Here is a 26444-nt window from a genome sequence, read left to right as displayed (position 1 = left end):
GAGATGATATAAACACTTTTTTATTTTTTGCATTATTGGACTCTTAGTTAAAATATTAAATTGTGGCATTTATGATAGGGCAGACCAGAGGAAAAGGTACAATGACGAATGTGGATTTTCTCTAGCGATTTTTTTTTTTTTTTTTTTTTTTTTTCAAAGAGGATAATGCATAATTCATTTTAACATTCTTTTTGGGTAAATATGTAAATAATAATAATAAACACACAGGTAAGATATAAAATTAGGACCTACCTGACAAGGGGATTTCCATAAATGTTAGGTACTATAAAATGTACAATTTAAATATTAGCCCACATATTTACTATGATGTAAATTATTTTAAAATGTTTAAGAATTTTTTTTAATTTATTTATTAGTCTATTATGGTCACTAAGGCTTATCTCACCAAAATACAACTTAAATATTATTTTAAAATACTATATTCCTTTATTTTAATACATAATATAGTACATTTATGGTAAGAAATAATTACAGTATATTTACATTTATTTATACTACATTTGTAATATTGGTATATTTAATATATAGTATATTTTTAAATGTTTTTTTAAATATAAAAATGAACATAATATTTAACAAGAAATGTTTCCTAAGCACCCAATCAGCAATATTAGAATAATTCCTAAAGTGATCCTTTACGTCAAAAGAATAAATAACATTTTAAATAAATTTAAATAAAAACAGTTATTTCAAATAATAAAAAATACTTTATTTACGTGTTTTAACTGTATTTAAACATTGTATCATATATATATATATATATATATATATATATATATATATATATATATATATATATATATATATATATATATATAATACATACAGATCAATACATACTGGCAAGTAATTCTAAGTAAAGCAGTTACAGTTGATGTTGCATTATTGTCATCAAAAGGACTTCAACATAAAGCATATTGAAAAATACCAACTATATTTTATTTCAGATAAAAACATGGTCTTTGATGATAACTACATAAATGTACATGTATTCAAATACACAACTATTTTATACATAGCTACTGCATAATCAAATATTTATAAAATTCAAAACTTTATTCATAAAATCACATTAATGATGTCCAAGATGTAAGATGCAAAACTCTGTCAACAAATTTTGGATTATAGTTATTAAAACATTAACATGTTAAGTGTAGCTTTACGGTGGGCTGTTAAAAGCTTCATTTTAATAAAAGCAGCTACAAAGCGTCATTGTATTGCACTGGAATAATGTGGCATCGGCTTTGTTAATGACACAGGTATTTACAATCACACGATTACAATACATTACAGCGTTTTCACTTATCTAAACATTAACGTGACTGGTGATCAGTGTGTATTGTATAGTTTGCAGTCTTCAGTCGTGATTGTCGATGACTTTTGTGTCCGTCACACATGTGGCTCTCCGAACAAAGCAATCGTTCGTGCTTTAAGGGAGGATACAGAAAACAGAAGTCTCTGCGATTGTCTTATCCGATATTCTCTGTTTGCTCACAACAGGTGCTATAAAACTGGAACTTTGGCTGTGAATAATAGAGAAAAGACCGCAGTGAATTAAACAAACTGAAGCGCAGCGGGCGGGTAACTCTCCTCTACCAAAAGAAGCTAAAAATGTAGGCAAGAAACAAGAATTGTAACTTACATTCATTCGGTCGTTCACAAATGAAAAGATTGCGTTCTATGCAGAAAAAGTCGTTCCAGCTGGCCTCGTGTATTAACCCGGCACAGTCCTCTCCAGCCTCGTGACCGTGGCTCCAGTTATCAGGCTGTCCAGGCTTCCATTTCCTTTTGAATTAAAATCAGACAAGACTAATGAGAAATGTTTCCTCACACTGACATCTCCTCATTATATTACAGAGGATCCTCAAGATAATGCAACAAATGTTATATGCACACTGGAGTACAAATCATTTTATGAATGCATTTGATTGCAGCTACTCACGTATAGCTGGGCAGGCTCCCGTCCACCCATCTCCAGGTGCCTTCAACAGCGCTGTCGGTGAGGCCCAGCCAGAAGTAGCCCTTTCCAGAAATCTGCCTCTTTATCCAGAGCTGTGAGAGATAATAAAGTAGGCATCGTGTAACATTCACAGGGTGATGTTAGGTTTAAAACTGCAAGCTGTTTTAACACTGCAAGCTGCCCCACAGGGTTATCAGTGATGACACACTGCAAGCTGTGTTATTATAAATAATAATAATAATAATATCCAGGATTTACCTGCTCGTCTTCATCATTGATAATCAGCATAGTTGAACTTTTGTTGCTGCATCTTTCATTCGCTTCATCGAAGTTCAGTTTATCTGATGAGAAGTAGTAACAATCGTCTCTGAAGCTCTTCCACTGAGGTGGGCACCCTAAGATTAAAAAAGAAAACCATTAAAAATATTAACAGACCTTCACTTGACTGGTGTTAATACAATTCAAGTCATCAAGTTGTAAGGAAACTGTAATCTCTGTGCAATGCTTTTTTTTTTTAGTTTTGTGCTGAGTCTTCCGCCATTTTAGAAGTATCACAATGCATACACACGCTTTCCCCTAATCCTAAACAATGTTTATTTTGTTCATGCACACATTCCCAACAGCTACACTAGATGTGATAAAGAGACCGTTGAAAGTCATTTTAAATGTGTATCAGCACATCATAAATGCACAATTTTCTGTTGAGGATACGCAACTGTAAAAAGTGTATGGTGTATGTGAACAGTGAGTGTATGAAAAACTAGTACCTGGAGCACTTGTAGGGGGTGGTGCTACCTGGCGGTTGACAAAGCCTTGCGGATCTACCGGGGGCACAACTACTGGTGCAGTAAGTCCTGGTAATCCAGGAGGTCCAGGTGGACCAATGGGGCCAATGGGCCCACGGGGTCCTTCCAGTCCTGCAGGCCCAGCTGGTCCAGCTGGCCCTCTGAGTCCTTGCGGCCCTTGTGGCCCTTGAGGACCTGGTTGACCATCTCTTCCAGGTAGCCCAGGTATACCAGGGTCACCTTTCTCTCCCGAAGGCCCTGCCCTGCCCCCAGATCCTCGTGAACCCTTTTGCCCAGTGCTTCCTCTTGATCCAGGTGGCCCTTTCATTCCTGGTACACCAGGAGGCCCAGCTGGACCCTTTTCTCCTTTAGGCCCAGCAACACCAGGTGCTCCTTTTTCACCGTTTTCACCTTTCTGGCCAGCTTTGCCAGGTGGCCCCTGGGACCCTTTGTCTCCGCGAGGACCTCTTGGACCAGGAGGACCTGAAATTACAGCACAAAAAATTACTTCTACTCTGTCAAAACCACAAAATTCTTTAGTGAAAATTAATATTGATTTGTGCAAAGTGTTTAAATTGAACAGTTCAGTGAGACCACTCATCAATTCAAACTGAAGGCACCCCATGTGACCACAAAGTCACGTTTTGGTTACAAATTATAGCTCAAAATATCATTAATTAAATAATTAAATAAATCTTTTTGGAATACTTTATCTTGGATATATATGCAGTATATAGTCACCTTTACTTCACAATAGTCAAGTCCAATTAAAAAAAAAAATTGTACAGCAAGAAATTCTGTACTTTTTTATAATTTTTTAACGATTTTAGTAATGATTTTATTTATTCTGTGCTGTAATATATTGTGTATCAAGCTGAATAATAATAAAAAAATATATATATTTTATTATTATTATTATTATTAAACATGAATTGAAAGTGAAAATATAAATATTACATGAAATGCAAACTAACCAAAACAAATAAAAATGTTGCCTTGAAATAACTAAAAACTAAATGACTAAAATTACAGAAAAAAAATAAAAATTTAAATTAAATGAAAATGAAAACTAGTATAAAAATAGTATATAAAAAAAATCTAAAATAAATTAACTTTTAAATCTAAAATAAGAATGATTTAATTGTATATAACAAAATCTTAAACAAATAGATCTTACCCTGAAGGATTGTGAAATTCGTGATGAGCTGCGAGTGTTTGCTGTCGACCAGTTTCATTTCCTCCATGACTATGGAGAGGCTGCTGACCTCTTTGTCGAGCCTGGCGGCGAGTTCTTCCTGCTGGGTTTTGAGCTCTGTGTTGTCGGTTCTGGTTTCTGTCACACTGCTGTTCAGCCCCACCAGCAGGTCTGAATGCTGGGCCACCGTCTCAGAGCAGGTGCGAAGACCATTCAGATCCACGCTGATGACTCCGAGCAGCTGCGTGGTGAAGCTTACATTCCCTGTTATGGAGTCCATTTCCGCCTCGTTGCGGTCAAGCCGTGCCTCTAGCGCATCGAACTTCGAAGAGGTGGCATTGTCATGGTCTCGCTGCTGGTCCATGAGCTCACGGATGCTCTGCTCATGGCTGTCAGCGATGCCTGAGGCGTTCTGCACCTGCTCTGAGAGCGAGTTCAGCTGAGAGGTCACATCCTCCAGAGCGTCACTGTTAGACCGAGTCAGCACTGAATTGTTAGCAGCTAAAGCCTGAAGGTTTTGGACCTTCTCCCTCAGCCAGTCAGCATCTGCTTTGGTCTGCCTAGCCACCTGCTGAAGGCTCTGATAGTCGTTCTTAAGCTTCTGGACAGCCTGGCTGGTGTCCTCCACTGACCTCTGGAGGGAGCTGATGAGGCTCCTCTGCTGGGTCTGTGTGAAGTTCAGAGTGCTGATGCTGTGCGTGTTTCGGCCCTGTTCGCTCGTCTGCACTTGAAGGTCTATCTGGAGCCGAGCCGTGTCTGTCTTTAGTCCGTCAATTAAGTTGCTGTATGAGTTTAAGGTGCGGTTTACTTTGCTAATGACATTGGCATTGCTCTCCAACAGATCTCGCAGTGAGTGATGTCCACTCTGCATGTCCTCACCAGCTAGCCGTAGCTCATCGAGAACAGCTCTGTTGTTAGAAGCCTTCACAGCAACGTCACTGAGCTGCTTCTGCAACGTCTGAATTTCCATCTTGAATGACAGAAGTTCACTGGAGGCGTTTTCTGACTTCTCTCCCGTTTGATCATCTGCTCATCAAATTTAGAAGTTTATTTAGACAACAACAAAAAAAGGAATTAGAGTATAAGAGTGTCCATAATAAATATTTAATGATTAATTTCATTTAATGGCTCGTATTTGTAAAGTAAAAAATGTTAACATTGTCCATCTTGAATTAAAACGTAAATTTAATTAAAATTCATTTCTCACAAAACTAATATATATATATATATATATATATATATATATATATATATATATATATATATATATATATATATATATATATATATATTGTATTAATAACATAATTGTTTATATTATATTATTATTATTATATCATATTATATATAATTTATAATAATTAACAATCATTAAATTGTTCTACAAATTTATTTTTTTAATAAAAAGCCAACAATATGACTTTTCCAGATAATTTAAAAAAAAATATATATATAATAAGGTTAATAATTAATAAGTTTATTGTACTTTCTTCTTAATGTGCACTGAGCCAGTTATGTGATTTCTGTACTACAACATCTCAGGTCTGACTTACCAAGTTTCTTAAGATCTGTCTCTACAGCCATGATCTTCCCTCCATAATTCTCCATACCCTCCGTTACATTATCCATTCTTTGGACCACTGTGGGCACATATCGTAAAAGCCAGTCAGACTTTGTCTGCACTATGGACTACAAGTATGCTATAAACACTTAAAGGAATAATTTACCCAAAAATGAAAATTCTGTCATCAAAACAGCCTGGTTACAAAGTTTTTTTTCCAAATATTTTCCTTTGGCGGAACAAAGAAATTCACACGGGTATGCAACAACTTGAGGGTGAGTAAATGATGACAGATTTTTCATTTTTGGGAGAACTATTTCTTTAAGTACTTCTAATTTGAGTTTGAGACATATTTCTGAGACAGCATTCCTTCAAAATGCTGACCGTTTTGATCAGTGTGGATGTGATCGAACTTTTTCACTTGTCCAGCATATGTGCATAAAAATACGACATACATTCCACACACACAGTCATGCAGGAAATGCATGACACTTCATTTCCTCAGGAATTTGCAATGGATCTTGAGGAGTCGCTATCAGAGCATCTCCTTTCTGGTGGTTCCCAGCAGGCATCACTACAGCCATTCAAAGACATATTTTGGTCTCATCCCTGATTTGTACAATAATGAAACCTTAGCTGAAGATGCCTAAAGGCTGAAATGTTAATATAGCCTGCCATAACCATGACCTGACCATTTTTGTTCTTATACAACATTGTATTACACTGAACTGAATTCTAGGAGCACGTGTTGAAGGGCAGCACTAGAGGGCGCTTTCGCTATGCGTTCTGCACGATTGTTTTAGTAAGCAGTGTACGATTAAAATACCAACTGTCACATTTGTCTTGGAACGGTCCGAAGGTGATCTTACAGGCTATCCTGACAGGCCCGGAATGGTTTCCAATCTCCCCTTCTTATTCCCGGTGTTTATCCCATTGAATATCTCACTGGCGCTCAAACATGAATGAAAAAATGAAAGTCATCATCTTCGCTCTCCAGTGTATTTGCTCTCACTGTTTTTTAACTCATGTTTCATTCAGACATGCAGCACTCGGCTATCCGCTGCCAGCAGACTCAAACACATCAAAGATCTTGGGTGTTAGCATTCCTGACTGCGCTTGTGTAACCAAACACAAAACAAATATATGCTGTAGGGGAAAAACAAAACACGGAGGTCCATTTCAAAGGCTTGTTGGTCATTTTCACACTGGGAGCCTGTCAGCGGGAGGTCAACACTGCCAGTCTCCTGCCCTCCCTCCCTCTCTCTCACTCTCCGTTCTTATTTTCCTGTATAATCCATGTTATTTTTGAATGGAGTTTAGTGGAACGGTTCTCTTAGCTGACAGAATACGCACCACGGAGACGCTCGCTGGTCTAAATCTGAACGTGCAATTAAAAACTCTGGTTTGTATGACCTTGTTGAGAAGCAACCAGATGCTTTCTGGCACTGCCAAACAAAGGAAACATGACTTGTTTTCAGAATGCCACAAAAGTCCCCGTCAATCAACCTGTGGGTTTTGGGACAGCAAATTGCCGCTAAGGCATAAAATCTCCTCTGGAGCAGGTTTGCAGTGAAACTTGCTGCTTTACATGGTCTTCTCATCTGGTTGGCATTAGGACTTTAGAGAACCAGAGGAGCCATATGGACTCAATGGAGACGTGATCCGGACAATCAAATCACTTTTATTTAAAGGTAAATAAGCAAGGAAACATTTTCCAGTAAGCTACAGATTTGTGTGCTCATTTGTCTTTTTTCTATTCTATCAGATTTTTTGTTAGCGCTTTGTTATATGGTGTAATCCCTTCTAAATATTACATTGCAAACCCACTGTTAGCTATATCACATAAACAAATAAAGTTAAAAAACTAAACTACAAGCTAAAGAAGATACCTCAAATTTACCGTGTCCATCTGGAAGACAACAGCGTGCATTATCTCTTCCTGGTTTTTGGCACCACACAAAATAAACTGCGATGCTGTTTCACAGTGCTCATGGCTTTCCCAGCTAATACAGAAAACAGATTTCACTGTGATAGTTCGGCTGACGATATTTGGAAAACGATCTTTTTTCTACGGTGCAATATGGTTGCCTTATGTCAGGACAAATAATAAAGGGAGCCAAAGTTCAAAACTGAATAGCAGAAATTATGGGGAATGTTCATTTGTGGCACATTCTTGATACATTTTAGCTGGATAAGATGTAAACCCAGTGAACCTAGATTTTCCAGGTTTCTGTTCTAAGCAACAGACAGCAGGAATGGTCTCTGTGCTGTACTTTTGTAGATTTGCAGTCTTCGTTGTGAAAGCAAAGCGGGCATAAACTGCAAACACGTACAATTTGTACATTGCTGCAAAAGTGTGAGAGTGTGATCCTTAAAGTCAATGTTAGGAGGACTTCTTACCTTTGTATCCGAGCACAGCCACAGCTATGGTGAGCAGCGCACAAAGTACGTACAGGAGAGCAATCGCCACCCTCAGGGCCCAGTCATTTTTACATTTAGTGCATTCACTTCCTTCCTGAATACCTGCAACAGAAAAGAACATTGCATCAAAATATTAGAATGCTTTTATGCATGATGTATATACATATTCCTCAATCCTAATTAACAAATAACAAAGTGCTAACGAGAAAAGGAAAGTGGCTTTGGTTGCTTTAACAAATTAGAAGATAGCATATATATATATATATATATATATATATATATATATATATATATATATATATATATATATATATATAAAAATAATTTTAAGTCATTGTTTTTTCCACAAAAGTAAACAGTGACAGGATTTCTGTGTGAATTAGCCTTTTAAATTTTTTCTTATCTTGCTTATTTAGCATATATATTTCAAATGATCTTTCCATATATCATCATGCTTACCATGCTGATAATGACCTATGCTTTGAAAGAATTCTATAAATCGGATATCAGATGAACTAACATAACAAAACATCTGAAACGCTGGCACATTCCTTTAAGACAAACCCAAATTCTAAGAAATAAACAACTATTTCAGGGATTTCTTGCAAAGCAGCTTTAGAGATCACAGTGTTTCACCACATGATGGTGAAGGCGAATAAATGCCCCTCTGTTTGTTTTCACGAGCCAAGCTGAAACTACACCATCAGGGCTTACTGTGGCGAGAGACCATGTGTCATGCTTGTCTTGAACGAGAATGAGTGATTTGTGTCAGTCTGTTTCAGATTACCATTGAGCGAATTGTCTTTCCCTTTTATCTAGAGGGAATAAATGGTCAACCATAAATAGTGTCACGCTAGGACAAAGAGCAAGTTTAGACGGTACATAACAGACTGTGACGTCCAATTCGCCACATGCTGCATGTTTTTGCTGCAGCGAAGAGCAAAGTGGACCCCTGTAGGCTTTAGATTGAGGCTTAGCAAATAAACATGTCCACTATCTCCAGAAAAACTCCAGACATTCCACACCGAGCCTCGCTTCCTTATTTGACTCATCTGCATATGGTCGGAGTGGCAGCCATGGCATCCAGGTCAGGCTAAAATGAAAGCCCCATGAGAGAGCCGGGGGGGTGGGCAGGTCGCTGGGGAGCTTGTCCTTAGACCTAAACATCTGTGTAAACATCAAAAAAGGGCCCTCCGAGCTATGGCCCCGGATGTAGGGGGGGAGGGAGGTTTGGTGAGGTGGTCTGTGTGGGGGAGATCAGGAGAGGCCTCAGCTCCCACCATCCCACCCTCACTCAACTATAACCAAACCGCACCATGTAAACAAGCAACATCACCACCTCTGGCTATGGGTCACTGGGGTGTGCAGCGAGAGAGAAAGAAAAGAAAACAATAAATGCATCACTTCTACATTGTTGTGGAGTGTTTATTGCTGTTTCTTTCACCTAATGAAAACTATGGGATGGACAAATTGCTCCTGACATACAGAACTGAAGCTGTATTAACCACACAGATTTCTCTTCCTATAGCCTTTCACACATGCTTTGAAAAATCAGGAGGGAAAAGCATATTTCACTGAAGAAATACAGATGTGCTCTTTCAGATAGCTGGAATTCCAAGAAACGATGCTAAAATTTGTGCTCTGAAGCAACAGCAATGCTTTCTCCTTATTAACTATCCGTCATCTGTTACGGGAATTAAGTGTTATATTAATGAAGTTTTTATATTTTAGTCAACTTTTACCTTTACTCCACTATATTTCCATTAAAATATATTTTTTTAAAAATGTATACTTTTACTCTGATACATTTACCCACAGCCAAATGCTTTGTTTCTGAATGAATCCGTCAAATCTCAAGCTTAATTTCACATTTCAACTTTTTTTTATGCTGTAATTATTTCAAAGATCAGTTTTCAACGTTTTATATTAAAAACAATACTTTTGGCCTGTTAATGTAACTGTAGCGGCAGTTTAAATGCATTCACGTCCCCTCTGAGATACAAACTGTGTACAAATACAAATACATCTAAACGCTATTTCAGATCCAGATTCTAGAAATATTTTCTTATGCTGGAATAACTTTAACATACTTTCACATACTTTAAGACATTTATTCAAGTAATATTCTAAACACTGACTTCAACTTCTACCAAAGTTTGGTACAATATACTTTATACACCACTGAACCATGCAGTGTCATTCTGTTCAGGACAAATGGCTCTTTTAAATGAATAATAAAGCATACTAGTGCAATCTGATTCTAAAGTAACTAAAAAGTCAGCGTAAGCTGTTAATGTTTTGTATTTATTACTGAAATGATATCATCATTTGGCAATGGAATTGCATTCCGAAAGTACAAAAGCAATTTTTAATAGAATTTTAATGGAACCTAATAAGAACTAGAATTCCTTTGTGTAACCTGAATCAAAACATTAATTTCTTCAAGATTGTGTGTGTTCTTGCTCAGACCCCCTATCCACTTGCCAGTAGATTAATGCACTCTGTATGGACCATACATGACTACATAATCTATAAATATTCTGACACACATCCAAACACCCACATATTTATTGTGAGTACCTCAAACACACACACGCAGAAGTTCCTAAAGGGAAAAGCAAACCGAAGCCCTGGAATGGATGACCATACCTTGCCCTTCACTACGCAGGGCTTTGGGGAGGGTCTGGAAAATGGCTAGAGTGTCATTTTCAACAGGCCAGCAGTGACTGGTTCTGGTTCAGGAAATTCCCAATGAGAAAATAACTAGTCAAACGGTCTAAATGAATTTACAGAAACACAGCCCATACCTACTGTTTTATAATGTACACTGGATGATTGCTGTTCTAGTCAACACTTCACAGTATGCGTGCTACAGATCCCACGATGGATCGTATTAAAAGTTGGAGGAGGACAAAATAGAGAAGTGCTGCTTTAACACTGTGTGAGAGGAGGTTGTTAAGCTGTGGCAGGAGACCGAGAGAGAGAGAAACGCTGAGGCCTGCATCCACGCCTGTGCAACAGCTGTGTTTCATTTGGACTCAGGAAGTCGCTCAAAGAAAATTCCTGTACTTCTCTTTTTTCTCTGTACCTGCTATAAGACCCACTCACACTTGCCCAATGCAAGACAACACTTGTGATGGAAATTTCCATAGCAACAAAAAGACATTTCCACACTACACACAGAAAGCAGTCCATGTTTTGAGTTTTTGTTTGGTACATATATAACAATGATTATTCAGTATGTTCTTTTGCAAAGACTATTATTCTAGTTTTAGGTTAAATTAGCTTTCTATGGTCTTTTTCAAAGTTTTTGCTAAAATAATTGCTAAACATGCTGTAATTTAACTATTTTGGATCACTAGCCAGACTTGTCCTCCAAGAAACACACTTGAAAAATCATCAAAGATCTTCCAAGGGAGTCTAATCTAGTCTCACAGAAACCACAGACACTACAAATTTGTTTGCACATTTACAGTGGATGACTGATTCATTAATATGTTTAATTAAGCCCTCCAAACGTTTAAGCTAAAGTTCAAAATCTATGAATTATAAATGAGTGATAAATTAAGCAAATCTGAAAAGTAAACCCTTCTGGGTTCAATCAAAGTTCAGGCTTTCGAGAAAAACAATTCTTTTGCCATTTGATAATAATTACAGCCTTATCCTGCATGATCTGAATGCGACGAATGCGCAAAAGCGGACATAAAGCACTTCTTTTCGAAATTTCATTTAAGCATTACCTCAACTGATTTCATGCTGGCCATTGTTTCGTGACTGTACACATTTGGAAGACATGTCATGATTAAACATGACAGATTGGCAGCCCTGAAAGCAAACGGTTTAACAAACACGATCAACTGTAGCAACAACAGACCCAGTCGGTCTCTTAAGATGAAGAGCAAACAGAATCTCGCAGTATGTCATTCTGCTTTATTTCAACATAAGAAAACAACGAGTTTTGTCATGTTAAAAATATTCTGGATATCTATCTCTGTGTGACCACTGCCAACATCTGGAATCATCACTCACAATAAGACTCAAATAAAACGCTATTTGCATGCAATTCCTTTCGGTTGTGTAGTGAATTTTGTGAATCTGGTGCACATCTCTGGATCCAATCATCATGCCCCCAGTGTCCCTCATTACAAGCCCCCTCTCTGGAATGTTAACAAGTAAGCGCTCTAAAAAAGGGGTATAAGTACAGAGACAAATTACTACGCCATTATGTTTGTAAACCTCTGAACTGTACTGCTCCACTAGCATGCAACGGTAACATTTTTCCCCTTTTTTGACAGCAAACAGGTTTATAACACTTTAAATAGGCACAAGCATCTGGAGCTTATTACACAAAAGAGAGAAAAAGGAAAAAAATCAAAGGATGCAAGAGAAAATTTGATACATCGTCCCTTCATGCCAAGGACTGAAGAACAAACATCTAAAATGTCAGCTCAGTTTACAATTTGGATGCAAGGAATGCTTTTCCTCAAAGAACCCTTTATATTACTGGCTTCAACCTCATTTAGAAAACACCACCATGGTATAGGAAGTGCAGCATATTTTAGCTCATAAATGGCTTGAACGTGCCACCAAACCCTGTGTACCCCGTGTGGAAGAGGTCCGGACCAATTAAAACAGCACAGCCCATTACGCTGGAGCATTTTGATTGAACGAGATTGAATCTTCATGGAAAACTAAATCCGTAAGATGCACTGAGGAAAATCATGCCTTGAAATGACTAACAATTGCTACGCACTCATGGTTGGGCGACAGCATGAAGCCTTTGTTTGCATGTTTACTTGTCTCCGCTCAAATATAATCAAACTCATGTAGTTTTGATCCAAACAAATCAACAGCAAGCAATTTAAAGATAGCCTTTAACGTTTCTGGATCCAACACAGTTTTTTTTTTATGACATCAGCAACAAAATAAAGGCATAAATAGGAATAAATCCTCTCTGGAGTTCTGAGAGAGACAATAAAGTCTTTCCTAAGACATTGGCACAGTCAGTGGGACACGTGTGGGCTGTTTTCAGCTCCACTTATTTCCTTATGTGATTAAGGCCATGTGCAGTTTTAGAAATCCAGAGCGTGCCCGTGTGGAAAGAGAGAACGAGATGACATGGAGCTAGCGACTGTGAAAACAACACCATAAACCTACAAAATGGTCAAGACAAATTCAGCATATTTAGTTTTTGCTGCTTAGAACGAAAACATTAAGAGAAGAAACACACTGTGGCCATGCATATATATGCTGCTTGTGTTCAGCCCTGCAAGTCATCTGTATTGCATTACTGTAGAAATAAAGTGCAAACTAAAGAGGAAATCATAAAAAGGATGTATGGAAAATGTGTGGAGACAAAAACAGAGATAATTCACAGCCAGCCAGACAGGCAGATCCCACTCAGAATCGGAGACAGGAAATCAAAATTCGAAGCCAAGAGCCTCTGGCTAATGAGCTGAAAGAGAGATTCTGCTCTTGATATTGATCTACTGCACTAAATAAATGCAAATACCTTTGAATTTGAATTCTTCTCCTGCTCCTTTCCCCAATGGTTTAACAGTATTAAGCATATAACTTCACTTTGTGTAAAGTCATACATGACGGGGTTTTCATTTTCTTATGTAATGTAACATCTGTCTTGGTGATTGATGCAGAGAATTCTAGAAAAACCACGGCAAGAAAACATTGTTGGCTTTGATGCATGCAGAGTGTTTAAAATATTTTGGCAGCGACTCGAGTGAAGTCACACAAGCTCACCTTGTTCTTATTCCAGCACACAATATGTTATTTTTATTGTTGTTATTTTTGATTGCACAATTCAAATGCAACGCAGCTTTTTTTTAGTCTACATCTACATCTTGAAGAACGTCTTCCTTTTCTTGAAAAGAAGTAACATTATATTTGCAAACTCCTGGTGTTCGCCCACTTGAGTGTTCTCATGCTATTGTATTTAGTGGTTTAGAGGGTTCTATTCCAGTCCCTTCACTCATAAACATAAACCAAAAAAGCTACATTCAAAATACATTGAGACAAGTGGATTTTTATTCCTTTTAAACACTGATAAAGTCACTTTTAGTGATGAGACTGTATCTGCATGTGTTTAGGCAATGTAGTCAGTTTCTGGCATATCTACAGTAGTTGCTATAGTATTGACGTGAGTGTCAATGCCAAATAAGCCATATGGAAAGAGCTGAAAGAGAGTGAATAGTTTCACACTTATGTACACTATGGCATCTGGTTTCCTTAAAGCATAAACACATGCCTCATTATTAACCCGTAAAATTAGAAACATTAGGCCATAAGGGCACATGCCATTATATTTATACGTGATCCAGATGAACGACTGAACTCAACTGAGCAGTGCACTTATTAACCAAAAAACAATTTAAAAAATGTAATAATTACACTATCTGAGTATTGATTATCTGCTTCTCGGAGAAGAAGCACAAACACTGTCCAAAAAAAGTAATAGTATTATTATTTAAAAAATTTATTTGATGAAAACTTAAACATGTAAATTAGGAAAAATGTAAATTACAAATATTAAAAAGTAAGAGAAAATAAATGTTTATGCTGAATTGCAAAATTTTTTAGAACTAAAATAAAAATGTAATAAAATAAAAAGCTAAATAAACATTTAAAAAACTAAAACTAATGCAAATGGAAAAAAGTACATAGCAAAATGATTAAAATGACAACTAGGATTAAAGCTAAAAAATATATAAACAAAACTATACCACATAAACAATATTAAGATAACTCTGATTATAATAGAAACATTCATATCAAGCATGCTATTGTTCCATACCGCATCTGCATTTTTTATTATACATGCAATTAAAAATTAAATTTACATATTTTTCACTTAGCAGATGTATTTGTCTAAATGCCAATTCAAACTTTTGTTTTAAAACAGAGCGTATTTCAGTATGTACGTAGCACTTAATTATGCAACATAAAGCGGAATTCCACTACAGTCAAACTTAACAGCCTCAACGTTAAAACATTTACTTTAAAGAGAGGGACTCGTACTAATGACCTCACTGACAGAAATCACACTACGAAATAAAGGTTTGCTTTCAATCTTTTACAGTTCTGGTTTTATAAGGAACCGAGAGGAGAGCACCGCTGGGGCTAATGAAAAGAACACCTCCCACAAACGCACTGTTGCCTGAATTGATTTTCAATACGGCTCATTTGTCTTGACAGTACTGTGATGTCATCTAGATGTATCCATGGAGATTCAAAACAGCCCCCTCATTCAGAACACCGTAATGTTCTGGAATCCGGCCCTGAACTTTCATGACAGAGAAAGAAGGCCCTCTGAGCAAGTGCAGATTATTTTTGGATCTGGATGAATGTGTTCGTACCTCTCCTTAGAGACACTTGATCGAATGATAATTGAATTGTTATGTACATGTTTCTTCAATAAACATAAAAAGCGAGTGATAAGAGGGTGAGCAGAAAGCAAAGTCATATTATATATGCTGATTTACAATATGATTCTGATGTCAGCTAAAAATGATGACTTTCAGTGAAGAGGGATTTTCATTTTCCTGTTTTCTGTGCGCATAATTATGGGGTGACACTGGTTTAATATCTCAGGTCTCGGAGGTATGATCTCATTTCGTCAAGGGGTTTGCCAAAGAACATGTTTGGCAACAAAAAGTCAAGAGAGACCCTTGAACACAGTAACTTACAGCACTAAACAATGGCCTTCCATGAAATGAATGGCACAGTTCAGAGTTAACAATTCCTTCATCCAAAATCAAACAGAGCATAACGCAACAGGCATTAATGCAATTTAAAACCGTGTAACATTTTCTTCTTCTTTCCTTTTCTTAAAGAAAATCCATGTGCTATTTTTTTTCCAGTCAACACAAAAAGTAGATTTGGTTTTTAAAGAAATGTTCTGCCAATTTCTTGCCATATAACAAGGATTGTCAAGCTCAACAAAAGTGACAAAAACATAATTAGAAGTATAGTTTACCCCAAAAATAAACATTTTCATAATTTAGTCACCCTCACATCATTCCAAACCTGTATAAGTTTCTTTTCTTATTTTGAACACGAAAGAAGAAACAGTTGTTGGTCCCCATTGACTTCCATAATAAGGAAACCATCAACTGTTTGCTTACCAGGATTCTTCAAAATATTTAGGGCCCTGTGATGGCCAAGTTTGGATGGATTACTCAAAAATTGGTCAGTGCACTTAAATCAAACCTCTATACATATATATATTTGTGTGAATATTAAGCTGCACAATACCATTTAAATATGAATTCTGCATTTTCTGCATTCCTCTGTGTAACTGAATGGCTTAGCCACACATTTTCATTTGCTAAAGTAGCACATACGTGTCTCAATAAGTCCAGGAACACAGGAACATAACCTCTATAACTGCTCTGAAATTCACTTCATAAGTATTTTAACATTTCTGTAAATCATATAACACAAACAGACACCGAAAGCTCTTCACAGCAAACTGTTCAAATAGTTCAAATAGTAGAAACTGACAGAAACATATTACTTAATGAAATGATACTATTATTAGTAATAGTGAAATTATTATTATTATTAAAACATTATTTTTTATTATTCTTTAAGGAGTATTTATCCAAAAGAATTTACTAGAATGTATTGAGCAGAAAATGTAAATGTAAAATACACAGTTTGTGGAAAACAAATAAATACAATAATTAATTACAAGTTTTTTTTTTTTTTTCAAATATATAAAATCAATTAATTAGAGATGCTTTTAATTATTAATATTTGGAAATAAAAATTTTTTTCTTAAAACATTTCATAGGGCCTTAAAATGTATTTTTGTTAAATGTTTAATAATATATTGTAAGCTTTTTTATGAATAAATAACCATTAATAATGAGTCTAGAAAAATGTACATGAAAAAAAAGTATTTGAGAAAAAATAAAACAGATTCCATAGGGCCCTAAAGATCTTCTTTTATGTTCAACATACGAAAGAAATTCATACATTCATACATGACATTTTTTTGTGTGAATATTTTATCCTTTTTAAATACCATCTTTTAAAAACCATAGAAGGCAATTAGATTTGTGTAAGAAAATATTATTTTAGTATTAATTATATACTATTATAGTATACATTATTATTTTAAATGAGCTTTTCTTATATTTACATTTTTACATTTTTGGTAATTAGTTATTATTTAAATTTAGTTTTGATTTATTTCAGTTTTTTTTTTTTTTACTTATTTTAAGTTAAAGGAACACGCCACTATTTTTGAAAATAGGCTAATTAACAGTTGAATTTTACTGTTTTCAAATCCACTCAGCTGATCTCTGGGTCTGGCGTTAGCATTTTTAGCTGCAGCTTAGCATAGATCATTGAATCTGATCAGACCATTATCACCTCGCTCAAAAATGACTAAAGAGTTTTGAGATTTGTCCTATCTGAGGACTCCTTGATTATTATTCAATTAACGAAAATGATTTTACACTTAAGTTTTCCTCTTGATAATCACCTGACTGAGTTTAGAACTGTAAACGAAAAATTGTTTGTCACAATTTTGCTGTATTTTTTTTTTTTTATTATTCGAGAAGCAAGGGCAAGGCACATTTATTGTGAATAATGACTTAAGTAATTAACAAAATGAATAAAATACTTGCAATTTTACATCTCAACATAAAGATGGCGATCAAGAGGCGAGAATGTTCTGCTGTACCTCACGCAAAACTGTGCCTTCAAAAGACTTATATATGGTGTCGCATGAATAACTTTCATGATACTTTTATGGTGTTTTTTCTTCTTTTTGGAACTTGACAGCTGCGGTCACTGCGTAAAGAGTCTTTAAAAAAATTCCTTGGGTGAACTGTTCCTTTAACCTCTTTATTGTGTATTGAATGTTCTAGCAGGGGTGCAGTCATCTGCGCTGACTGGAGGAGTGTGGGTTGGGGGGTTTGGAGCAGGAAAGGTTCATGCTAGTGGGTGGCCCACCGCAAGACCTGGATCCTGACTCAGCAATCAAGGCTGTTCGTTACCGCAGCAACTAAGCTTAACCTGACATAAGCCAGAAGAGCGCTCAAGCTTCATCACTTTACGCAGCCAATAAAACCCACTGAGCGCTTTAATAAACTCCCATGCCAGACATGCTTGACACGTCATAGAACAAAGAGCAACAAACACCAGGACAAACGGTGCCACTCCACCCATTGTGTAAGTGACTAAGAAACAAAGTATAAACACTAATTATGTTCGGAGACATAAAAAACAAACTACCCAACGAAATGGAGCCACGTCCAATTAAAGTACAGATGCACCATGAAGAAAAATACCCTGTGATATAGTTCAAAGTAATTACTGTCCAAGCGTCAGCAGTCAGAAGAAGAATTCCTCTAGCTTTTTCGCAATAATTTATTATTTATGTATTCGTATCTGAGTTAAATTATACTTTAAAAAAGTCTAAAAGGTAACCCGATCAAGAATAATACGGTGCGTCAGTCGTCTTGACAGCCAAAGTAATCAAAGCCTCAGAAACAAAGGCACGGTGCCTCTGTCTTGGCCAGTTCTGCAAAACGGATTGCCAGTAAGTAGTACTCAGAGTCGAGCAAAGAAAAATACACATCTTTTTTTCACTCTACCTTTTTTTTTTCAGGCCAGGAAGCGCAGAGTTGATTTTGGCAGAGTTGGAAGCCAAAAGACTTTCATTAATATATCAGACACCACGCTGCACTCTGGGCCTTTCTTTTTATTGGTAATGCCAAAAGAAAAGAGTTGGTCTCCATCAGTGACATGTATTGTTTTTGAATGAATGCCAGACCTTGTGTTGCAAGGAAAGGCACAAAGTCCATCCATCATTTAGGTGCGACACCGTATCATATGGCAGTATGTTATAGTGGCTAAGAACATCTCTGAAGACTGGAAGGATGCTAACTTGACCCGCTGAGCCTAACAGATGGTTTCTTTTACGAGCTGAATTTATATCTATTTGTCAAGAGTGAAGAAGGAGAAATTTGGTAGCAGTCCTTGTTTATGCGAGGAGACCACCACTCCTGATCTGTTCCCCGTCATACAAAAGCATGACTACTGAGAAGCATGAATTTAGTCAAGGCCTTCAACAACAAGTCAATTCAGCATAAACAAGCAAGATTTAATCTAAATCTTTTCTGTCACTATGTAAACTACATTGTTTTAGACAGAATTGTTCAGCTCAGATTTGTGTAGCAGCTTATCTACCCTTTCTAAAGTGTCTCCACCACTCAAAGCTCAAGCATAGGTGCCTTAAGGGAGTCAGATTCGACTAGCCTGACCCAGAGTTGACCCAAAACCTCTCCAGAATCCTTACAGCCCATGTCATGGACCTCCTGCTGGGAAGTGGTCATTTGTGCAACGTGTGGATGAAAAAAAAAAAGCCTGTTCTCAGTTGGAGAACTTTGTACCATCCTACTAATCCAGGCTGGAGAAAGCTTGAGATAAGGATAAAATCCTCCAGACCTCCCTGACAGCTCACCCTGCAGACCTTATTGGTTCTTTCTCCATGTACCTCCATTTTCCTGGTCTCTGCACGCATACTAAAAAGAACACGCCAGCATGTCATGTTTCAATACAGAACATCAATGCATGTAGAACCCTGAAAGAGGGGGTACTCAGAAAACATTCTTCTCTAGTAATAATAAATCTGAGCTAAATGAACACTCACTCTGACTCCAACATATACTATATCAAATGCATCTTCACTACAATAAATATAAACAACAACAGAAACTCTTTTCTAATCAGTAATTTGAGAAACAAATTATTTTCTAGTCATGTTCTCGCATATTTTTTTTTTTACTTTTTTGAACTGAAATGTTTTTTTTTTATACATAAACTGAATATAGTTAGATTATGCCTTTAAACAAATGCAGACAAACAGGCGTTATATCCTGAAAGATAAATTATAAACATTTAAGATGAATGTTCTGAATAAAACAAAAATATGCAATTATATAAAAATATAACACACAGATTAAGAAAAGGAAATGAACATCCTGCTATTATTTACCTCATCAGGTTTTGTAATGAGTGAGCAATAAAGAACATTCTACAAACTTGCTTTTTCTCTGAAAATAGTTTCTAACATTTCATAATTCCCCATCCAGCACTCTTTCCCAATGCCATTGAAAACCATGAAAAAACATATTTCCATGTCAACGGCTTACAAAATGTAAAAAGGATCTCTTCTGTTCCACTGGGATAAAGAGTAACTTTTGCCAACTATCTGGCAGCACTTTGAAATTTTGAGTGAAGGGGAAAATAATCAACTTAATAGTGAAAATGTGTTAAAATCAAGCTGTGCGACAGATCCAAACAGACAGCTTTGACTGTTCTGACACAGTGTGAAGGAGGTACTTTCCAACACTTTCTGTCCATGAATGCACAAAAATGGGATGCAATGTATCCACAGAGAGGGCACACACTCCGACATGGACCTCACAACTCACACAATCTGCTGGATTCCTTCACTAAACTTCCTCACTTGTTCCCTACACCCACCTTACAGCCGTCAAGCCAAGAAATGAGCCTGCATTACAAGAAATACATCAGCGACCGTCAGCAAGTTACAACAGAAACACAAGCCATTTAAACTCTGTAGATGTAGGCTGTATCATTTCAAAGAAAACAGGGAAACAACACAACCAGTGCTTATATAACATATTTTTTATTGCTCTCAAAGCAAGTTTCAAACCAAACACAGAGCCTTCTAGACACCATGATTTCGATTTCGGAAAGAGCGGTAGTTTTCAGTCTGTAGTCCGCGCTATATACTTTACGTTTCCTCCATTCATTTTTGCTGTGTGAACCGTTTTTATCCAGATCAGGCTCAAAATAGACATTCTGCCTCTGACCTTAACCCTAAACCCCAACTGTAGACTATAAAGCTCTTAAATCACCCGTATTCAGTTAAATTAACTTAACACTTCACTAAAGTATTTAAAACAGATGAGGCGCACGACAAATTCACCCAGTACCACTCTTCTGCCGTGACAAATGAACTGTGGGCTTGAGTCCAACCGCTCTTAGGAGCTACACTCTTAATGTTCGTGCCCTTTATCAACTCATTCTTCTACCTCGCTGGTAAAGTGGCACATTATTACTCTGCATGAAATGAAATCGAAGTCAAACTGGGAAATTACTCACGCTGCTTTAATAAGTGCTAGTTGGATGGTGGTAGCTCAGCCGGAAACCCGAAACCTCTTTCAGGACCACCAAAGACTACAGATTTACAAATGCCTTAATGAATGGGTAATAAAGTGTCAAATTCCACAGTTAATGTGATTTGTTGTCGGAGGCCTCTCTTGGAAATACACTGGCTAAATTAAACAAGTAGGTATGAGATTTAGGGCTGATGTTAAATTAACATACATATCACCTGTCTCCATGGTATGCGTGATTGGAGTTTTTAACATAATTAGGGATGAAACGATTCTGTATAAATGTTAATCAAAAAGTCTGATATTTAAAAAAAAGGTCTTAATAAATCCAATCTGATGTTTTAAATGTCACAAATTAATTTATGCACCAAAACACTTTAAAAAATTGACATTCATTTTGAGATTAGACTTTAATAATAAATCCTTAGTATTTTAAAGTAGCTTTATGTGAATATTAGATGACTGCAAATCTAAGGTGAACGTAAAAAGTGAAGAAATGGGCATGAACAATGAAATACTCGATATTCACCAGTCACCAAGAACGTAAAATATGGCAGTGTTAAACAAAATAGGCAAACCATTCAAACATGTTTAGCATGATCAAATACAAAACTTTAGAATAAAATAGCAGAGAAGGAACTGAGGCGGCCAGATCTGTTCACTAAAACATACGTCTGATGGACTAATGATAATAGCACATGTTTGGAGGGGAAAACAGCGGCGGTGCACACCAGGGCATGACCTTGTGTAACTTATAATCAGCTTTCCTGACTATATAATATAAGCAGAAGATTGAAGAAAACAGTTTAGCACATCTATATTGATTATGAACCGACTGTAAATTCATCAGGCACTGCAATATACTTACCAAACCTTTTGTATCCAAAAGACTGCACTTCCTCTTCATCAGTGAAGTCGTCTGCAAAAGTAAGAAATCACAATCAAATTAGCATAGAAAGTGATGCAGGCCTGTTGATCAAATAATGTCCTAAACAGTATGCATATTCTTACATGATTCTACTCTATATAAAAACACACAGAAAGCACATCTGCAATCACACGATCTTTCAGAATTCATTATAACATGCTAATTTGGTGCTTAAGAAACATTTCTTTATTATTATGTTGAATGTTGAAAAGAATTGCTGCTTTTTGTGGAAACCATGATATGTTTTTTTTCTTCTTTTTTAGGATTCGTTGACGGCTAGAAGGTTAACAATCGAAGCATTCATTTGAAACAGAAACATTTTCTCACATTCTAAATGTATTTACTGTGAGTTTAATATATCTTTGCTGAACAACATTTTCAACAGTATTCATTTCTTAAAAAAACAACTAACTCTCTCTCTCTCTTAGAGAAGTTTGTGAAATATTATATTACGCATTATTCAGCACAGACAATAAGCTCTAAAATGTCATAACACCAAATAAATGTGACAATATTCATATGGTTTCTATGAATATGTCATTAAACCCAATAAATGTGACAATACTTCCTCAGAAATGAATAAATACGACAACGCTTCCTCAGAAACAAGGTCAGTATATAATGCTGAGATAAATAATATAAACGGACACATAACATCAGCTTTGGAAATGATAAAAAGCATGTGGTCTGCATCTTACTGCTGAAATAACATTGGCCGGGACAGTCCATTCATGAGTTAACTAAATGATACCATCCTCTACTTCCTCTTCCTGTCCTGGAGCACTCTCTCATGTGGCTACCATGCTCATGGGAAAGGAGAGGGGTGACTCCAGGCGGTTTTATGTGTCATTGTCCAAGGCCAGAGAAAATAAAGAAAAAACACATGTTTCTGTAGTTGGAGCCCACTCCCCCTCACTCTGATACTAAAGCAGAGTCAGAACCACAGGTGGGCGGGGGAACAGGCCGTTAGAAACCCCACAGAGTGTGACCTCAGGTCCGGTCGTCCCAACTGGACAGACACACAACCCAGAGAAACCTCAGAGTGGAAAACCAGGGAACAAACAGCCTGGGACAAAGAATTGTAGACCGATGCTGACAGCTATTTCAGTGTTTTAGCTGAAAATAACAACAAAAGTCTGGGAAATGCAAAAGAACAAAACTCCCACACACCCCAAAAACAACATTTTTACAAAGCCACGGTCAGAAACCTGACATCGCAAGAGAAATATTGCTTGAAATAAAACTTTCAAGGTTAAAAATGTTATGCATGGAGGAGTATCACAGAAGAGCGCGGATGACTATTACTCAGGGGAACAACAACTCACTGTGTGTGGTCTAATCACCCATATTAGCTTTCAATGTGCCGTTTTCTCTCTGTACTAATCGTTGATATATTAATGCTTTGAATTTCTTTTTATAATAAATAAACAGTTATCTAACAAAAATAGTTATTTTACTCTGCGGTCCAAAATCCAAAACCCACTTTTTTATTTCTAATTGCAGTGTATTCAATTCTATTTGCAATAAAACTGAATTTTCGGAGATTTTTAAAAGCAAACATTCATGCATATGGAGGCTGCAATAATAAACAAAAAATATTATAAAACAAACAGATCAGAACAATCTGTATATATAAAGCGCAAACATTCTAGGCATGTTTATAGCTTTTTTGTTAGATGTAGAAATTGTATTTAAATACAATTGCAGTTCTTGTTTGAAGATGTTAAAGTGGGGTTTACATTGAGTATATTTACATTTATGGACATTAAACGTTCCAATAAATATGAGGTTTATACAAAAACTTGCATTAAGCAGATTCTTGTCTTTAGCATAAAAACCAAAAATAATATTTGTAGAACATACATGGAGGCTACATGCATATGTTTTTAGACCAGCTCAATATGAAATCACGCAATATTTACATTGAAATGTCCACTAGATGGCAGTCTCCTGGTTAAAAATGAGAAGTTCAATGTTGCATAACTCATAAGGCACAAAAATGTGAAGCGAAGGCTTGGTGTTTGTCAAAAACATCTGGCCACTGGACATGCCAAACGAGCCAGGATGGGAGGTGTGGGGGTTGTTTTTACTGTAAGTGGCTCTCTGAGTTACACGTTTAAATTCTGAGATGGAAAACATCTTGGCTCCTAGAACACCCAAGTTTCAACAACCTCTGAAAATACAGAGGACCTTTTCATTTTTAATGATATAATTCTGACCCTTTATTTCCACGGCACAAATTACTGTAGCTTTAAATTAAGAGCACATGACACTTTTAAGCTGCACTCATTAAGTTTTGGTAAGTTTTAAGTTATTCAACCCAACAGTATAGCAGTTTTATATACTTAGTCTGGAGGAAACATTTTAATTGCTGCTGATGTTAAACAATTAAATCCGTTTATCTTTTGTTTAGTACCTGACTAAAAGAAATGACTGTATGTTACAGCTATACTAAATACACTTTATTTTAAGCAACTAAAAAAGCTGATCACGTGATCTCAACATGGCCGCATCCATGAGGGTGGACCCGCTTCATGCAGAATCAAAAGATTATAAGCTATTATTTATCTCAAGTCAGTGCACATTGTTTTAATATCAACATAACATTTACATTTATATTTTTCAGATGTTCTGTTCGTTTATTTTGCGTAAAACTTTTGAGCGGCCTGTATTAGAAAAAATAATGACCGGACGCACTTTTAATTAAAATTAATGAATCCAAACACGTACTTAACGGAACATTACCACGTTAAAGTCTCCCAGTTTTAGTAAGAGCTTTGCAGAAATGTGATTTCACACGTTGTTCAACCCTTATAGAAACATCTTCACGCCCCGCCAGATGTTTCATTTGTAACGTTGCCACGTGTTTTTATTATTTTTTTAAGATAAAGGGAGCAGTGTCACTTAACATCCCACACAATAGATCAGCAACACAGGGTTGAACGTAGATCCTCCTATACAGCTGTCTTATAACGGTTCAGCCAAACAATCCGCCGACCTTAAGACACTACGAGCAGTTAATCGCAACCAGATGTTTCGTGCACTGGAGTAACACACATTCCTCTCACAAGAAAGAAAGGAAAGCAGAAAACTGAAGAGCGAAACGCGTGGATAGACACCAGAGACTTTTCTTAAAAAGACAGCGCGCTGAAAAACGCGTAAGCGGCGGATAGCCTGAAATGTTTGAAATGCGACTCACCCTTCATTGTGGTAAAACTGAGGTAAACCGTTCCGTCGCGAGCCAAACGTTCACATCAATCTCATGACAATAAGCGCGGACTAAAGAATCGCGCTCGCGCGCTTCCACGCTGAACTTTCACAGGCGCGAATATTCCACCTGAAACACGCGCAGAATGTTTATAACCTCCTCAGTCCCCGCGACCGACGCTAAACTTAAGAGAAATTCAAACAGCAAAAGGGGAAAAGTCGCGGACACGGCGTTTAATGAGTCGCAGGCTACAAACTTCAGCTCAAAACGCAAACTTTTTCTCTCTCTCCATGAGAACGCGTTCGCGATGGAAATTCACTTGAGGTGAGCGAGGATGCCTCCTCTTCTGCCTTTTGGCTGCAACCCGAGAACCAGAGAGAAATCGGGGAGTCCGTAGGGTGTCTGTTAGTCCACTTGTTTTCTACACGAACTGAACCTCTTAAAGGAAAACCAGGTGAAAAGCAGCAGCAGCCTCCTTTTCCCCGAAACTCTGAACGTGCAGAACCGCATCTGGAGTTAAACTTCCTCTTGGCGCATGGGAGGGTCTTACACGTTGCACGAGTTAGTTTTTGTTGAGCTTGGAGTGCTGTGAAATCTTAATCTGTAAAAAAAGTATTCCTCAAATTACTACGTGATCGTGTTCATCCAAAAACTCATCATTTCAAATACCCTTCTGTTAGGATGACTTAATATTAAACTTCACGTTGGCCAACCTTTCAGTGTAGAGAAGTCTTTATCAACACTTTAAGCTTGTATATATATATATATATATATAGGCTGGAATACTATCTAAAGTGAGAATTGGAGTCGATGAAATGAAAGTTTTATATCAGTAATACAAAGTTGCAAAAAAGAGTGCTTTCTCTAGTAGTGATTGTGTGTGTTGGTTTCTAGTTCACAACCCTCCTAAATTCAAATTACTTTGCAAATTTTATTCTCAAAACTATAATATGCCTGCTTCATATATCTCTGTTTTTGGCAGTTATGCAAGTGAACAAAGTAAAATTGTACTGCAACATGTTATCATGTGTTTAGGGATAGGGACAAAATACCAACATTCTTTAAAATCTCAACAAAAGAAATAAACTCATACGGGTTTGTAACAAGTGAGGGGTTTGTAAACGATGAAAGAAGTTGCATTTTTAGGTAAACCATCTCTTTAAACATTATGTAATTACACAATAATATAA

General features: G+C 36.7%; 1 protein-coding gene across 1 annotated transcript; it reads right to left on the bottom strand.

The window, feature by feature from the left end:
• Positions 1-849: 849 nt before the first annotated feature.
• On the bottom strand, positions 850-25771 carry colec12 (collectin sub-family member 12). Its single transcript, XM_043260467.1, has 10 exons — positions 25246-25771; positions 21987-22037; positions 7923-8045; positions 5515-5601; positions 3944-4987; positions 2749-3249; positions 2240-2376; positions 1964-2073; positions 1664-1806; positions 850-1544 (listed from the first exon to the last, which is right to left on the bottom strand). The coding sequence occupies exons 1-10, from the start codon at positions 25250-25252 to the stop codon at positions 1525-1527; spliced, it is 2223 nt and encodes a 740-aa protein (XP_043116402.1). The 5' UTR covers positions 25253-25771; the 3' UTR covers positions 850-1524.
• Between the last annotated feature and the right edge of the window lie 673 nt (positions 25772-26444).

The sequence above is a fragment of the Puntigrus tetrazona genome, chromosome 2 (genome assembly GCF_018831695.1).
Source record: "Puntigrus tetrazona isolate hp1 chromosome 2, ASM1883169v1, whole genome shotgun sequence".
Classification (NCBI taxonomy): domain Eukaryota; kingdom Metazoa; phylum Chordata; class Actinopteri; order Cypriniformes; family Cyprinidae; genus Puntigrus; species Puntigrus tetrazona.
This window is presented reverse-complemented; position numbering and strand designations above follow the sequence as displayed.